Here is a 17708-nt window from a genome sequence, read left to right as displayed (position 1 = left end):
GTCCACTATTCTAATAATGATAGAATGGTTACAAAAAAAAGTGAATGACATGAAAGCCTCAGTTGTATTCAAGGACAGAAATGAATTCATACCCACACAAGGCAGGTTATAAATGATTTTGTTTTGTTTGTGCTTTACAACATGAGCTACTGTAACTTCATCTCTCATAATGGTGAACAGTGCCATCTAGGGACTCTCTCATTAAAACAATAAAACTCCGAGGTGGTTTGTCAGCACCAGTGCAGACTCTCTACAAACTGCATGAAGGCGGGAATAACAACCCTCTGGAGGTCAGAAACGATCACCTAAAACGCATCACATTTAATAAATATCTTTGCTGGGTCTTCTCACATACCAGCATTACCACCAGTACACAAGTCAAGACCCTTTGAATACCCGTTCTTCACTGCCAGCCATTTCTTTTTGGTACATTTAAGCCTTCTTTTTAAAAGGATCTTGACTTTTACATTCTTGTTTGTCCACAATCAAATCTGTCAAAATCTCCTGAGCATCATCGATCTACATTTACACACTGAAACACATTAATAAACATGAGAAAACTCAAAACATGACAGGATGACAGAGGTGCTCTGCGTGACACTAAAAACAAGCAATTTACAAAAATACTGTATCGTCTGAGTCACCTGAACACACAGCAGGTTGTTTTTTTCCCCTCCCAATGTAAACATAGACTGGTTGGTAATTCTACTTATCGAACCCTTTAAGTTCACAAACAGATCACTGATATTAATCAGAAGAAAAAAAAAGCACAGACATGAGCAGAAGCAAAATAAATAGTTTTGAATACGGCATGTTACAGTTTGGGTCCCATACTGTCATTGATTGGCAGACATATTGGCCTGTCATGTTACTCCTCGGTCAGTTTTGAACAATGATTAACATTTATAGACACATCTCCAGTCAGTCTTTCGCTCCATTGAGGTCAGTCATCTGTTCGCAGCACGTCTTCGGCCGTCTCAGTAGTCATACAGGTCAGTGCTGGTAGTGTGGTACAGTGATGTGCTGGTGGTGGTAGCTGCCGTGATGAGGAGGGTAGAGGAGGTCGGGGGTCTGAGGGGTCAGGCCGGTGCACAGAGGTTCGTGGCTGCTCAGCACGGATGACAGATACTTGGCCTCCTCTGTCAGCTGCTTCACCTCCTTCCTCAGGGCAGCGTTCTCCTTCTCCAGGTTCTCGCTCTCCTGAAAAAACACACAGGGACAGGATGTTTGAGCAGATGTGTCTTTTATTAGTGATAAATGTGGTTTTACTGTGTGGTTACAAGTCAGCCTGGATGACATAACAGTGATGCTTCCAGTTATCAATGGAAAGCAAAAGAAATCTGCAGCATTGTATCCTGTTTACATACAGCGTTTTTTTTTTTTTTGTTGCATGTTTTAACCACAAAGCATATTTTACTCTGATCATTTTCCAAAGCATGATAGATTTTTTTTAATCTATTTGAATGTATTTTGATGGCAATGTCTGACTGTTGATCCACCACTTTAGTCCAGACTGATATAACTTAGGAAGTACTGGATGGATTGCCATGAAATCTTGTACACACAATCATGGTCCCCAGAGGTTGAGTCCTACAGACTTTGGTGAGCCCATGACCTTTAATCCAGCACCATTATGAGGTTGACATTTGTGGTTTTGAGTGAAGTTTATCCACAACTATTGCCATGAAATTTGGTACACACGTGTCCCCTTTAGCATGACTTGTAATAACTTTGGTGATCCTCTGACCTTTTCTTTAGCGCCATTATTAGGTCAAATTTTCAAATAGTCTAATGGCATTCCCATCAGTTTCAGCTGTACATTGTGTTTTGTGCTAATTAGCAAATGTCAACATGCTAACTCACCAAACTAAAATGAAACATTATGTCTGATAAGCATTAGCATGTTAGCATTGTCAATGTAAGTATGTTGGCATGCTGGCATCTCAGAGCTGCTAGCATGGCTGTAGACTCTCAGTCTAGTTTCTAAACTCATAGCAGCCATTAGTTCCCATTCAGTTCTATAGTGTGTGAACAGCAACATGTAGATACTTAGATCTTACTTGAGATCGGTTTTCTGCGGTGGCATCATGTCTACTTTGTGCTTGCAACTGCAGTATAATTCAACAAAAGCTAAATGTAGACATGATGTTCACTGTGATGGACTGTCTATGCATTGTTGTTTATCAGAGAACAATACCATAACTTAAGTAATAAAAGTAGAGTCTAAGTTTAAGTTAAGTCTATTCAACTAGTTTTTCTTTCTGTACTGAAATGAATGAAAACCAAAGGCTGCTGGGGAGTTAATAAAAACATACAATAAAATCTAAAAATCTACATCATACCTTACCTTAGCTGCTTTAGTATAAGGTATAATAAAAGTCTTGTTTTTAAATGCTGTAAAAGTAGTGCACTGCCCTTTAAACATCAACACATGAATACTGATTCAAACAGACTTATATATAAACTGCCTGCAGCTCACTAAGCACCACAATCTGAAAAGCTGCCATTCTAACATTTTCGATGATGTGAGTACATTTTCTAAAACAAGCTGTCTTTCTTATTGATCATCAACTTTGAGATAATATAAGTAGAGCACACTGCACGTCAACATTTTTTTTTCTTTTTGGTGTGGGTATAGCAGGGGGGGGAAACCTTCCACTTGGGTAATGAAAAGGTCATCACACCATGGCCGAAAGATTATAATACAGAGCTGTGGCTCTTTACTGTCACAGAACCTTTGGGCAAACCCCTGTGCTTGCGTCACTTAGCCAAATACAGCCCACTGCTATCAGCACTTTACAAGAAGTGACTGCCTTTTTCTCCCCTCCTGCCCACGACATACAATTTCAAGCACATTTACACAGAAGAGAAAAAATACTACTGAAGAAACAGGAAATACGCCAGTGTGTCATAGAGAAGGAAAATTTGCCTTCCTGTTTATCTAGTGAGACGATGAAAGTAAACCCACAGAGTGTGCACTGTGGTCCCCTGGTGTTCACTGCGACTCTGACATGTTTTAGATTGATGATATACACCGTACTTCTCAGGATTCTCATGTATTCAAAGCGATGGATCTAGTACTGATCTACTACCTACAGTGTGGTTTCTGTGAAGGTCAAAATCACTTCAGTGCATCTGATAAAGTTCACAGAAACAGCTGCTCTGAAAGCATGGTGACAGAGTACAGAACAAATCGTCTTGGCTTGAACACGGAAGTCACACAGAGAGAGGCTGTGTGGTCAGTATGTTGAAATGTGTGTTGATGTAAGAGGTGACAGCATGAGAAGAGAAGTCACTGTGTTCATACACAGGTAGGTTAGGATTTGAGAAGAAGCTGAAAATGTGCAGCCTCTCATTCACAAATACGTGAACCTGCAAATCCAGATGTTTGGAGGTCTTATTGACTTTTTAATGAATGACTAAAAGACTCATCTCGTGCCAAGTCAAACAAGTAAAAGCTGAAATGACAGAGTCCTCTCTCACACCGACTACCAACTATCACATGAAATGAGCTGCCTGCCAGAATAATGGGGGACGATGAACAAAGCGGGCCGGCCCGAACACACTTCTGTTATCGTATTCAGCGCTGCTGTCTCTGGCGCTGGATTCTGCTGCAAAAAGGGAGTGATTGCCCACACGTGCTAATTTATTCCTTAAGCTTCTGCAAACACACAGAAGCAGCGTCCAAGTGTGCAGCCCAACAGAAGCCATGACACATCGCCACATGGTCAGGTAGCATTCTGTAAATATAGTACAAGCCCATTCCCAGAGGCTTCAAAGTGCTGCATGGGCACTTAGAAAGCATCACAGACAGATACTGTAAGTTCATGTCCACGTATCATGGAGTTAGATTGGAAATTGATCAGTAGGCAATAACTATTCATGGCAAAATATGGAGTGTAAATTTCACTCAATTAATCTGTACAGTATTTTGCAAGGAAACCCAACTAGTGCCATATCTGCTATCAATATATATATATATACATAATAGCCTAGAAATGTGGCTTGAGTACAGAGTGATCCTTCACTTTTCCATCTTTGTTTGTCTCACAAAAACATTGTGCAGTACGTTATTAAGGAACAGTGGTTATACATGTAATACCATACGTGTTTTGCTTGTGTCTCTTAAATGTCTTAAGAGGTAGAAGTCAGTGTGAAATGATGTTGCTTTTGATGCATGAGTCTGGTGTGTGTGTGTGTGTGTGTGTGTGTGTGTGTGTTGCAGAGAAAGGTCTCCTCACCAAGTGTAGGCTGTCAGCTTTCTGAGTTTGCCTCATCCTGCTCTTCTGAGCAGCGATCCGGTTCTTTTCCCGCCGCATCACCTTCTTCGCATCATCTGAGGAGCTCTGAGAGGACACAGATGTTGACAGTTAACATAGACAGAAACACCAAGTGGCAAACTGAGCCGAGAGTGTTTCCTGTACCTGGAAAAAAAAACCTGTGTTTGTTGATTGTGATCAGACCGTCGTAGTTAATGTCACTGGCTCTTGCTGGTGGGTTTATGTGTGAAGCGTTTTAATGACAGTTTGACAGAAGATGGGCTCAAGTTAACACCTAATGTGAGGGGCAGGGTCTGGGAGTGGCTGAGTCATCGGTTAGGTACAACGCACACCCTGTTTCATGTCCTGAACGCTCGATTTTCTTGGTATCGTAATAACTAATCTCATCTCAAAATGCTGAGTCAGTTGTACATCAAAGAGATACCAAAATTAATTATCTAACATCTTCTGAAGTGACCGTTAACGCATTAATGAAAAACCCAAAACAACTGATGCTGCTAGAAATTGCTTCATCTGCATAAAGCGAGGCTCCCGGCTGGTAACATACATACATATATATTAAAAACGTGAATGTTTTATTTCCACAATGCTCTTGAGCAAGAAAAGGTGCAACAATGTGCTGGAGACTGGCACACGTGAAACCAGTCAGCACTGAGGATGAGGATGATGATGCCTCACATGCACAGAAACGCACAGCACACACTGTATTTACCTCGCTGTCTGTTCCTGACAACTCTCTAATGATTCACAGTTTGAGGACTCGCAAAAAAAAAGGATTCCCACTACTTGGATAAGTGATAACACTTTGCAATTCACAAAAGCCTACACTTGAAGCGACTCACGCCTGCAGCCCATGTGTGCAAGTGAAACACTCTTGAGGAGCTGTGAAAAGAGCCAGCGAAGACACAACCAGTGTCTCTTTGATAGGCTGCGTCGCTGCCCAACCAAACATGCACCAACCGCCGCATCCAATCAAAGATTTAGGGTAAATGTGTGCCGTTTAACTCACAGGATTTGTATTTAAAATGTACATCTACAGCTCTTCAGTGAAAAATAGGATGTGACCACGTAAACTGGGTACATTATTGAGAAAGTACATGGAGGTGCACACTTACCGGCCTGCTTCCAGGAGATGGGGACTTGTAACTTGTGTCATTGCTGTCAGAGCCCTGAGCCATAGCCAACCGCGGCGACTGAAACCGTGTGTCTTTGTCCACTTCTGCTTTGTGTTTTTGAGTATGTGTGTGTGGTGTGTGTGTGTGTGTGTGTGTGTGTGAGAGAGAGAGAGAGAGTCTGTGTAGCAGAACGAGTGCTCAGAAGAACTTGGCTTAATGAGTCTCTTTCTTCCCTCTTTTCTTTCCCTTTCTGTCACTCCTCCTTCTCTTTCACTCTCTCTCTCTCTCTCTCTCTCTCTCTCTCTCGCTGACACACATACACTGTGAGACTAGCTGTCTGCCTAATTAGCTGTATTTGATGTGGCTTCTGGTAAGAATCTGGGTAAGTTGCATTAGACTGGAAGTCACATGTCTGATGGAAAGTTAAAGCACATAAGGTAATCTTGTAAACTCCAGAAAAATAACATATTGAGGGTTTAAGCTACGATGGAGGGTGGATATTTGCAGTCTCAGAAAAAGTTTCAACTACTTACCTACCTGACTATGTGTAAAAAATGTTACTCTATTTTATTTTTTTCACTTTATGTAGAAATGAATGTTTGGTAGCAACACAATCAAAACTAAAGAAAAACAAAATTTCTCCTAAAAGACAAAATATTAACCTTGCTGCTACCTTTTTTTCACACACATGATTATGTGTGTGTGTGAAGGGGGGAGGGGGCGTTTAAGTATTAGTGTGTGAAAGGGGTATCATGGGCATTCCCTCTTCCTCTTTTTTTAGCAGCCACATATGACATCATGTTTCAACTAAATCCTCAAGAGACAGTGCATCCTAAAACTCCACATGGATGACTGCTTTGTGACTATTTACAACTGCTTCATGGTGATTTCCAGATTTGTAGCACGCTCTCTTGCTTTGCAACAAGCCAGCTGCAACAAGGTGGAGGCAATGTGGAGGGCTCGGGCCTTGAGAAATGCTCAAGGGGCTCCCCAAAACCCCCACCTAGAATTCCCTCATTGTCTTTCACTCTAAATGACTCTGAAGATGTAGAAGCGTGGGGACTCTACTAGAAAATGTACAGTTTGTGGAGGTTACATTTACTGGACGTACACAGTGATGGTGATGGTGGGTAGCAAATGTTTGTGTTCTTACCCAGTGACCTTTGAAAGGGTGTTCAGTGCCTTGCAGAGAAATATTAGTGTGTATCTGACACATACTGCACCTTTAACGTCCAATAAATTCTGCGTTAAGGTCAGGTCCGAGGACGGTGAAGCTGCATATGCGAGCTCTTGTCTTATTTTCTTGTTTGCCCCCATCACGAGGTAGCATTTGGTGATGCAAGAACAAGATTTTCTTGTGAGAAAAAAAAGAATCAGGACCAAAACAGCTTTGCTTGGCAGAACAGCCCTCCCACACAAAAACATGTTCTACCATCACAGGAATTTTGAAGAGCTTGGGCAAGGGCAGACATTTCTAATGCTTGGCATTTAACGCTGTCCAAGAGAGTTGAGACTGTAAAAAGAAAAGCAGAGAAAACGAAGAGGAAAGCTGATTAGTCAAATTCTGCTTTAACCAGGACGCAGACACAATGCAGTACAAATATAGAAAAACAAAACAAGTCTACGGCTTTCTGAATTCAGCTTATTTCTAAACCTTAAATGACCTTAAGGTGCTAGATATATGACAGATCTTGGGCTCCTCAGAAGCTGCTTTTGGCTCCTTAATAAAGATTGTGATCATTTAAACATGTAAAGATTTTTTTTATTTTTTTTATTTGTTTGACATTTAAACTGTGGGTGCATTTTTGCTCTAGTCCATCTGGGGATTATTACAACAAAGAGAGCTTTTTGCTCTCTTTAGTATTTTTCTCAGAAGCAGCGAGAATTCACAAAACAGGCTGGACAGCTTATCAATGGCAAAAGAGTTCAAGCTAGACACACTTGCTCACACAACATCTGTCCTGAGAAAAGAATTAGTCGAAGTGACAGCTGATAAGTACAGTTGAAATGAATTTTAACTACTGCTGTCAACAGCAGTCACTCCTCTTCTTCAGGCCTCACTTATACTTGGAAAAACCCCTAAAGGGCCATTTATTTCGATAGAAAACTGAGATGCCCTCATTTGTGGTCTCTCTTCCTTGGAAATTACTGTGGGAGGTTTCTAATGAGCGTCGAATTATTGAGGGAAAGTAAAGAACCATGTTGACGCTGATGACGCTAAAAATAACACTGATACGCGTATTAATTATACTGGACACAGACACATATTCACTTCATAACAAAGGCCATTTATGAGTCTAACAACATTGTAAAGTCCAGTCCGTAATGCTGATATTAACTTATTTTTATCTTTATTGGTTCCTTTATACACTTACCCTTGACCAATACTCAGATATTTGAACAATAACTGTAGCTGAAATAAGTCATTATATTAACCCTGGCATTTGTGGTTAACCACAAATGCCACCTGTTTGTCATGAAAAAACCGAGAGAATGGCCCTCTGCTAATCTGGGAAACAACATGGTGGAAAGTTTCCACCCTTACATAGTTTCATATTAGGTTTAGAAATACACTTCTGTTGGTTGTTCTGTGTTTTAACGTTATTTAAGATACTGAAGTTATTCCAGTATGTTGTATTATATGCATGTTGCATCAGTCTAAATATGAGGCAACACGTCTTCCTCGTCACACCATTGGACAAATCCTAAAATCATAGATCAAGACCTATAACTTCCTGATAGCAGCAGCTGCTGGGAGAAGTCAGTCACTTTTGTATCACTGTCACTGTTGATTATTTGAATGAAGCTATAGAAACATAACATTTTCTATAGGGATACAACAAGACCACTTTCTGATTCTTGTGTAACTCTGAGTATCAGGCATGGAGACATCAAGTTGGAAACGCTGACAACAGGTTGTTACAGCGCCGTATTTTACTGTATGAACCATCAAAATGAAAACATCGACTGATAAAAGCCTAAAGTTTGTTATCCTGGTACAACTTGTCTCAACAGTGTAACTGAAAGCCTCTTCTAGTCGTTTGTTTGCAGCTTTACATTAGCGCCACCTGCAGGACATGATGAGAAGTGTTCAGTGTGGTTGGTGTAGTTGCAGGTGTCCTCCAGGTGGAGGCGGTGTAGAACAAGCAGAGCAGCTGGTTTCTGAAGGTTTTTCGTGGAATAAGAAGACGAAGAAGCAGTGATGAAGCTGTTGTTGATGTGAAGATATAATGTTTGAGTGTGTGTGTTGTGACAGCAGTTTGTTGCTGAGTGTAAAAAAGACTGAGTCCCGCTGTATTACTCAGGCTGCACTACAGCGTCTATTCACAGGCGCGATCCCACTACTGAGCGGCACGGGGGCTTTGACCTGCTCCGTTTCCGACCTGGGCCGATGCACCCCTCCTTAGACGACCTGGTGGTCCCGGGCTCCCCCAGGAGCACCATATCGATACCGAACTTAGTGCGGACACCCGATCGGCATAGTCCGCTGCAGCTCAGATCTCCTGAGCTCAAACGATCCGCCAGCCTCAGCCTCCCGGTAGCTTGGATTACAGGCGCGCGCCACCGCACCCGGCGACAAACACGCTCACTCACAGGGTTTTTGACTTGGACTAACGTGACGTCATCGCGGAGCGTGCGGCAGCGGCTGCTAGTGGTGGAAAATAAAACTGCAGCTGCAGTGACGAAGGCTGATCATCAAAACATCACTGATGACTTGAAAATGTGCTCGTGTTTAGCACTTTTTTCTCTAATATTTGAGCTTAATTTACTGTATCTACTGTATGTAATGTGCTGATCTGCCTCAGTCCAGTCCCTCCAGTACACAGAGCAAATAAACCAGAATATATATATACAGATGTTTCATTTTAACAATATTGATAAAAAAAAATCCACTTTTACATCTCCATCTTGATGTTACACAAACCATCACAAAATACTGTCAAATGTTACACGGTGTGATGCTGATGTTAAATCCAGGTGTGGACAAATACGTTTCCAAAAGTTTTCTGTATTTTGATCAGTTGTTCAGTTGTTCACAGTGCACAGCTGCAGGGTTGGAAGGCTCTTCCTCGTCACCTTAAACACAGCCTCGCTGTGATAACAAAGATCACTTTTAGGTACAATGTGTGTGTTTCTGCAGTGTCATGGTCAACAGACCCTGTCCTTTCCCATACGTGCATTTGAGGAGGTTCAGAGTGACAACAGTGTCTAATCAGAAAGGTTTTAAGACATGTCTCAGTTTCTTCATGCAGGCTTGAGACAGGCATCGTGTTGTTGAAACTAGATAAGTAAGAAGAGACGCACACACCGCCATCTGTCACCTTGTTTCTTGGATATAACTGAAGTTGGAAAGATTACAAATGTAACACTGTTATGCTGGTTGTGCACTGTCATGTCTCTGTAATAAAAACAGTCAAAACAGAGAAAGAGTTTGTTCATCAAAACTGAGTCAGACCTGAAAGAACATATATTTCTATTCATCACTCACTGGATGTGTTAGTAGATGAGACGCAAACTTCATTCACTCACAGTATATTCTCTCATGGTTTATCAGTGGGAAAAACTACTTAATTTTTCCAATTAACAGTGAATCAAATCTACTAGAAGAAAGTACATTCTTTGTACATTTTCTTTTTAATTTAACTGCCAATGTTAATGTTATTGTTTCTATGTTTATCATCTGCTACATGATGCTGCATGTGACTTGTACCTGATCTCATCCTCGAGTCGAGAACAAAAGCTCCACTGAACAGCCAACTATCCTCACAGACTTAATCAAAACATGTATAAATAATCACCTGTCAGTGAACGCCTCCACGAACCAACATAGTTAAGAACACGAGACAACAAATGATGAGATGAGATAAATGTTCATTGTGTTCATTGTGGAGCATTTTAATACTCTGAGAGCTTCAGAAAAAAAAACCTGTTTCGTGTTACAAAACATTTCTCTTAAAAATCAGTCCAAACAATCAATCAAATAAAATGTAACAACAGTTAAATCTGAGAATGAAAATCCATAAACACAGATACAGCACATCTTTCATAGCTTCACATGTTAACATCAGACTTCAGTCAGGCTCCGGACTTTATTAGCTGTGAGAGACAAAGACAGACAGCATTTAGTGGATGCAAAAACACGACTGCATATCTTCATGAGCTGCTTTTCAACCATAATACATTAAAATTAGGATTAGAAATGAACTACATTATCAAATCAGATATAGAAGATGACATTACTTAAATCATGGCTTTTAATTCTCATTTTTTAAATGAAACACCCTCAAACATTAGTTGAGCCTTGTGGTTTGTATTACCCCCCATCTGTTCACCTGCTCTGTGTTTTTGTCCACTTCAGGGCGTGTCTCGGGGGCACAGATGTAGTTGGGTGGTAGAAGGTACATCCGGCTCGTTTACACTTGGCAGCAAAGCGACAAGGCTGTAGATAAGAGGAACAATATTTAGAAAGTCAGACTGCACCTTAGGCCTTGGGCAGGGCTTCTCCATTTAACCAAATCCTACATGCATCAAAACGACCAGTTAAAGAATCAAAGCTCCACATCTGCGCTTCACTGTGTTTCACCTTGGGATGATAAAACGGACAGTCCATCTTCTTGCAGTCTGGGAAGAAGCGACACACACTGGTGGTTTGCACTGGCTGAACTGCTGTGAACACAAAGAGTCAAGTTAGCGATAACTGCTAAAATAAAGGTAAGATCTGCTTTATGGTGAAGCTTTATTCATGGAATCCAAATACACTTTTACACCGCTTTGTTTGCATTATAGTTGTCTAAAGAGTTGATCATAAATGTCAATGCTGTGACTGTGGGAAGGAACAGTAATGCTTACGACCTCAGCACACCTTTGGTAAACCAGTGCTAATACTGCACAATAAAGCATTGGTTTTTGGGTTACTGCTAATTATTACTAATTATTTGTAATGTCAAAATTGCATTGAAGGGAAATCACTTGGCATAAAATTGATTAAAAAACTGTGTGTTAGGCAGAGAGAGGCTGAACAGTGTGTGTTGAATCGCGGGGGTAATGAGAGAGTACCTGGCCTGGACGGAGGAGCAACTGTGCCTCTGCGGCTGACATGAGTGAAGGGACAGTCTGGCTTGGAACATCTGGCGTCGTATTTACAATTAGGGTGGACAAAAAGGCATTTATCTCCGAACTTGCAGCTGGGAAAAGTCCTTCAGAAAAACAAAACACATAAAAATCATGATTTAGTGAGTGCTGAGCGATTAAAGCACCATTATCATTTCTGCGCTTTATTAACCAAAGTACTCACTTGCACTGTGTTGTAGGGTGATGGTACACACACTCGTCTCCACTTTTACAGACCGGCCAGAACTTGCAGCGCTCCATCACCTTCTGTTTCTTTAAAGGGACGGCGTCATCCTCCGCCATCTCAACATCCATCACATCATCTGTCAAAAGAGGACAGGATGTAAAGGGATATGACCAAATGACATTATTAGTATTATCCCATATTACAGAACAGAGTAATTCTGCAGGTATGCAAACTGGTTAGGGGTGAAAAAGGTGAGACGGCGTGAGCAGAGAAAAACATAAAAAAAAAAAAAAAGAAAAAACTACTTTTATTACTTTTAGGACACTTTATTATTAGATTATCAGTGTTCGTCCTACCCTGTTCTCCCCTGCAGTATTACTAATAATGATGCATTGGAATAAACTTAAATTAATTGTTGATCTAGGATCAGTGTCTTTACCTAAATGAAATATTCACCAATGTAAGCAAACACTTATATAACACTAAGCTAGAAAACTAGCCAGCTAACTGATCTGGACTATCGTTTGCTAGGCTAACGTTAGTTTATGTAAAAACTAGCAGCAAAAAATCCTCGGCTATTTCTACACTGTAGGTGTCTTTATGGAAGTCGCTTTGAGTAGGCAGGCTCTCGACCCCCCCACCCCTTTCTCTTCCTAGATATTTCTCTTCGTGGATTCCAAAAAGGTGACACGTTTGAATGCCTGAATCTGACGAGACCCCGCACCTTCTGATGACGGGACTCCTCCCTGTAGTCTGTGAAGGACGCTGAGTTTGGGCTCCCTGTAGCCCTGGACTGTCGCCTCCGTGACCTTTGTGGGTGGTCTCACATCATCCAGCTCCATCTCACAGTCCACAAGACTCCCCAGTGGACTCGGTACCCCGTCCAATGTCACGATGAACTTGGGGCTGGCAGAGTCGCCGATCTCCTTACTAGTGTGAGAGAGAAAATCCACAGAGCAGAGAGGAGAAAAATCAACAATGGCACACACTTATGCTTATGTATAAATGAACAGATCTGAGAGCATACTCTGATTATGTGTGTGTGTGGGGGTGTGTGTGTGTGTGTGTACCTGGCCTGGACAGTGCGTGGCAGAGCAGGCTGGACTGCATCTTTGACCAGAGAGCGCTGCTGGCTTCTGGCTGGAGGTTCTTGCAGTTGAGGTCGACTCACTATGAAGGAGCGAGTATCAAATGCCTTGGCCTCACTGCCTGCAGCGACCTCAACACCTACAGGTTACATCACAAAACACACACATGCCAGAGTAATGCATCACCGAAGACAATAAATTAGGCATCTTCTGGGACATTTATCATTACTTACTACTTTTAAATGTTCTAAGTTGAGTTAACTTTTGTGGAAAGAAACTTTTAACGTAGCAAAACTGAGCAAAAAGAAACTCACCATAGTCACTCTGCTCGCCTCCATCATTGCTCTCTGGTAAGTCCAACTGGAGACGTGAAGCTAAAGATCTTGCTGGAGCCGGGAGGAAAAAGTAACATCAAACATCAAAAAACAAACAAAACAACACAAAAAAAAAGACTTTGTTCCTGCAGTAGTTAATCTACAAAGCAATGTCACTCAATTTGTGATGTGAATTCACTTCCATCAGTAGCTACGGCCTCATTCTATTTGCATTAGTGCAGTCTAGTCATACAACAATTACGCATGCATATTCAAAAACGATATGAGATTTCCCGGTTAACCTCTGGAGTTTAACACTGAACACATTTTTGGATTCGTTTATTAGTTTACCTCACTAAACAGTAAGTGTGTTAATTCTGGCTTTTGGATGGCAGGGTGTTTAAAGCCGTACTCCAGTATGTGGTAGTAATTACACGCTTCACATACCAGGTGTTCTGGTAGGAGGTAGCTCTGTGGAGGTGTATGTCTGAACCCTGGGGGCCAGGCTGTGGAGGTGCTCCTGGACCAGCTGGATGGCTGCAGTCATCTCTTCACTGCTGGCCAAGCGAGTGCGAGGCGCCACAGGAACAGTCTGCCTCTGTGGTACTTGGGGGAGAGAGAGGTCAGTGTAAGAAAGTGTTCACCGCAACTGAGATGTTCATGGTAACACACATCAGACATACTTGTGGGGTAGGTTGTAGTTTTGGTGATTGAGTCCTGGGCCTCAGAGATGGCCTTCAGTATCAGATTCCTGTTGGCTTGCTTGGCTGGAGGGAGAGTAGGTCTGAAACAATATCCACAGTAACGTTAAAGCCCAGCAAAATAAGATCACTTTCACATATGGATTCTAACTGAATGCAAATACTTGGGACAAATCACATTTGCTACATAATTTTGATTGTTAACAGTGAATTGAAATCTCAATTCAATTCAATTAATGTACAATGTATACCAAATAATGTTCTAAAGTATCATACGAGGTGTTGACACTGACTTGCGTTCTGGTTTGGAGGGTAGGGACACTCTACTGGACAGCCCTCTGCCTCCATAGCCTGTATCCTCCTCTTCCACATCATCGCTGTCCTCGTCCGCCACTCGGTTCACTCTCACCACTGAACTCGCTACTGGCGCCTTACGCTTCCGTGACAACTCCTCCTGCTGAACAAAGTTGGCAGAACATTGTTATTACGGATCCTTACCAACAACTGTCTGATGCTTTGTCATCTTTGAAAAGAGGGCCGACCACACTCATGGAATCACGGTACCTTACTGGATCCGGCCCTGGAGGTTCTGCTGCTCCTGCTGTCCTGCTGCCTGGTGTGAGAGGATCCTTCTGTGGGTCGACATGTGTCCGCAGAGCTTACTGATGTAAACTTGCTCTGACCCGGTCTGTAGATTTCTGCTGTGGGTCTACTAGCTGTGCGGCGTGTTCGACCGTGGTTGGTTCCTATTTCTACAAGGTCCTCAGCGATGAGGTCATCATCCATCTCTGGTTTGATGTCAATAACAGCCTCCAAGGGGAGCGGCTCCATGAGTGGCTTTACAGTGGAGGTAAGTCGAGAGGAACTCTTCTCCAAGGTGCCTCTCCTGCTGACAAACAGATGTATATCGGTGTTTTTATAGTTGCAGGATCTGACATATGTGCTGTTTAAGACAATGAAATTCAATCAGTGAATGTCAGCACATGAGGACAAAACAAATTATCCTAGCTTTGCATTAGGCACCTGCTTTCATGAGCGGAACTGGACACACGCGCTTCAGTCCTATCAGATCGTGAGCTGGACACCATAAGCACCTTCGACTCCTCTGCTCTGCTGTCTTCACTTACAGACGATCGGCTCTTCCCAGCCACAGTACCACCGTCAGACTGGAGCTGATGTCTGAGGGATGCAGGCTCTGTAACAACCATGTAAACAAGTGGAGGAAGAAAACATCATTTTGTCTGAGACAATAAAAACTACAGGTCACATGCATTCAGTACGTATAACGCAGTTATCCAAACAGTTGGTTAAAAAACACTTGAATGCATTCAACATAGCCTGACTTACCGACTGCAACAGATCTTAACTTCTCAAGGACACCCTGTAGCCTAAAATCAATCAACAAACAAACAGAGTAGTGTTGAGAATAACTGTACAGTGTCCATTTTTACAGGAAAAGAAAATGGGGAATTCAATTTTGACAGGAAATACAAATACAAATGTACTGTTTTGATCGTACCAGGCTGTGAATTTAATGGTGTTGTTTCCAAGAAAAAGGGAGAGGTCGTCAGCCATCTGCTGGGAGGTTTTCTTGTTTGCTACCATCACCATGATATAGTCAGGAAGCTCTTCATCTAAAGCGGAGAAGAGAGGAAACACAATGCAGCATGCAATGTTGGATTGGAGCACCAAGCAGCTGTTGTCTCCGATTACAATATATGCATTTTATTCACTTACCAATATATGCACCGAGCTCTTGAAGCTTGCCCTTGATAGCCGCCTGAAACACATCAAAAGTACAGGAACGTTACAGGTTATATTATCTTTGATAAACAGATATCATTCATTTGCAGATATGACGTTACCTTACAAACGACAACACAGCACTATCTATGTAACTACAGAAGTTTCCTTAACGCCAAAGAAAATGCTGATAACACGTCTGTAAACCTGCCCCATTCCTCGGCCTAGTAAATAAAAACCTCTTTACCATTCTGCCAACTGACAAAATACGCTAGCAAGCTAATGTTAGCTAGCAAAATCTGTGCTACGCTAACCTTACCCAGACTTTAGGTCCGGAGCAAATCACTCATATTCAGCCCATAATATTACTCACTCTTATTTTCTTGCTGATCTCTGTCCCGATCTCCATGTTTATCGTTGTATTATTTTAAAAAAGTTATAAAAGAAGCGACTGTTTTCCAGCTTCGCCGCTAAGCAGTAGAGGCGAATATGACGTGTGATCACGTGGTTAATGAAGGTAGCTGAACAGGGACAAAATTAATCTACCGTATCCGCGATTTCTTTTGTCAAGAGTTTTATGTGGATATTTAAAATTTTAAAATATCGTAAAAGGAAGTACGAAGGCCCCGCACATCGTCAGCATTAGAGCAAGTTGGTTTAAAATGCAACGTTTCTACCTAAACCTGAATCAGGCATCAAATTCGCACAATATGAAAATATAAAACAACAACATCTTTGTACTAGAGCCACAGGCTGCAACAGTCAATCAAAAAAGGAATGAAATCGCAAAGTCCTCGGACAATTACATCAGCAATTGATTAAAATCATCCCAAAAATGACAAAAAAATATAGAAAAAAGAAAGCTGGATTGGCAATGGAAAATACATACATCAGGAATAAACAGTCTTCATTATTGTAATTTATTGCTGCTGTTTCTCTATTCATACAACCAATAACAATGTTGAATGTATGAGAATTTGGGCAAAAAAGCATCACAAACATTAAGACTATTTCAAACCTGAATGCTGTATCCACAAGATGGCGCAATAGACCATAAGGGACACACCACCTAGAGGACATGAACATATTAAAGCCATAGAAAACTTACTCCAATAAACAATGACCAAAACTGATCCAGAAACCTAAATCTGGATCACTGACACACATAAAAGGCATCCAGGGGGTGCAGCTAAAACAAATTAGTGTTACAAATTATAGTGAAGAAATGAAAAAGTGTATGAAGCAGCCCAGTTTGTGGTTTGTTAAAACACTTATGTCAGTCTTAGAATTTAAATTTAATTTAAAAAAGTTAAAATGTTGTATTTTACATTTTTTTTATGTCTATGTGTGTTTGACTTTTGAATGTTCATAGCTGTATGTTTTCCCTCAGAGATTACTTCCTGTTTTGCAGCAACTCAATGCCAACCAACAATGACGGGAAGGATCTCGCTTGCCGTCTAGACAAGCGTCACACACACTCTCAGCCACGGCCGTCTGCTCTGCTCTTTTCTGTCTGCTTTGTTCACACTGTCTGTGTGACAATGTCGATGCTGATGCACAAAATATTTAATGTTTAAGAAACATCAACTTTGTCTTGTGCCTCAGTTAAGAACCTCCACTGACCTTTCTCAACTTTCCTTCTGTAGATGTAGAAATTCCCATTTTAACTTTCACTATTGTCATGCCTTTTCTACCAAAACATGGCTTCATTCAAATTGATGTGGTGATGGGCTGAAAGGTGCTCTAACTCATTGTTCCTCATTATTGCTCATTGCTCTATTGCTTCATTGGATCAAAGGAGAGGCAGGACCTCTGCAGTAACCCCTGTAACAATAGCATTGCAACAACATCCATCAGCAGAGCCAGAACAGGCCTTGTGCTGTACCATCACACACAGCCAGTCTGCCCTGCTGCATGCTCCGAGGCATGGTGGTGTATATGTATCATCCAATGTGTACGCTCCCCTGTATAACATTACCATGTGACTTTGGTTTGGTGCAAATCAGGTGCATACTGTATGTATGTAGATCATCACATAGGCTACGAATATAAATGTATATGTTATCATCACATCACATGTTACCTTAGGTCTCTTGTATTGGATGCCTAAAAAATGATGCCTTATCATATTTAATGTGTTAATGTTACTGTTACACATCTTATTTTAAC

At 41.5% G+C, this 17708-nt stretch overlaps 2 protein-coding genes across 2 annotated transcripts; both read right to left on the bottom strand.

The window, feature by feature from the left end:
* Positions 1–306: 306 nt before the first annotated feature.
* On the bottom strand, positions 307–5509 carry batf (basic leucine zipper transcription factor, ATF-like). Its single transcript, XM_070926058.1, has 3 exons — positions 5396–5509; positions 4242–4346; positions 307–1200 (listed from the first exon to the last, which is right to left on the bottom strand). Exons 1-3 carry the CDS (start codon positions 5456–5458, stop codon positions 994–996), a joined length of 375 nt encoding a protein of 124 aa, XP_070782159.1. The 5' UTR covers positions 5459–5509; the 3' UTR covers positions 307–993.
* Positions 5510–10280: 4771 nt separating this feature from the next.
* zc3h14 (zinc finger CCCH-type containing 14) lies at positions 10281–16028 on the bottom strand. Its single transcript, XM_070925585.1, has 17 exons — positions 15913–16028; positions 15534–15576; positions 15316–15430; positions 15144–15184; positions 14820–14991; positions 14361–14682; positions 14090–14253; positions 13779–13879; positions 13543–13701; positions 13096–13167; positions 12764–12920; positions 12418–12623; positions 11691–11829; positions 11453–11592; positions 10980–11062; positions 10729–10835; positions 10281–10492 (listed from the first exon to the last, which is right to left on the bottom strand). Exons 1-17 carry the CDS (start codon positions 15946–15948, stop codon positions 10489–10491), a joined length of 2061 nt encoding a protein of 686 aa, XP_070781686.1. The 5' UTR covers positions 15949–16028; the 3' UTR covers positions 10281–10488.
* Positions 16029–17708: the final 1680 nt, after the last annotated feature.

This window comes from Enoplosus armatus, chromosome 19 (genome assembly GCF_043641665.1).
Source record: "Enoplosus armatus isolate fEnoArm2 chromosome 19, fEnoArm2.hap1, whole genome shotgun sequence".
NCBI classification, from domain to species: domain Eukaryota; kingdom Metazoa; phylum Chordata; class Actinopteri; order Centrarchiformes; family Enoplosidae; genus Enoplosus; species Enoplosus armatus.
The sequence above is the reverse complement of the archived record's forward strand: the minus strand, read 5'-3'. Positions and strand labels throughout refer to the sequence as shown.

What these genes read in the sequence shown, in the direction of transcription:
- batf (XM_070926058.1), bottom strand. Translation starts at nt 5,458, where the DNA reads ATGGCTCAGGGCTCTGACAGCAATGACACAAGTTACAAGTCCCCATCT. An exon ending in CATCTCCTGGAAGCAGGCCG is followed by an intron (nt 4,347 to 5,395) that starts GTAAGTGTGCAC and finishes GTGTCCTCTCAG; the next exon opens with AGCTCCTCAGATGATGCGAA. An exon ending in AAGCTGACAGCCTACACTTG is followed by an intron (nt 1,201 to 4,241) that starts GTGAGGAGACCT and finishes GTGTTTTTTCAG; the next exon opens with GAGAGCGAGAACCTGGAGAA.
- zc3h14 (XM_070925585.1), bottom strand. Translation starts at nt 15,948, where the DNA reads ATGGAGATCGGGACAGAGATCAGCAAGAAAATAAGA. An exon ending in ACCATTAAATTCACAGCCTG is followed by an intron (nt 15,185 to 15,315) that starts GTACGATCAAAA and finishes GATTGATTTTAG; the next exon opens with GCTACAGGGTGTCCTTGAGA. An exon ending in ACCTCCTACCAGAACACCTG is followed by an intron (nt 13,168 to 13,542) that starts GTATGTGAAGCG and finishes TCCCGGCTCCAG; the next exon opens with CAAGATCTTTAGCTTCACGT.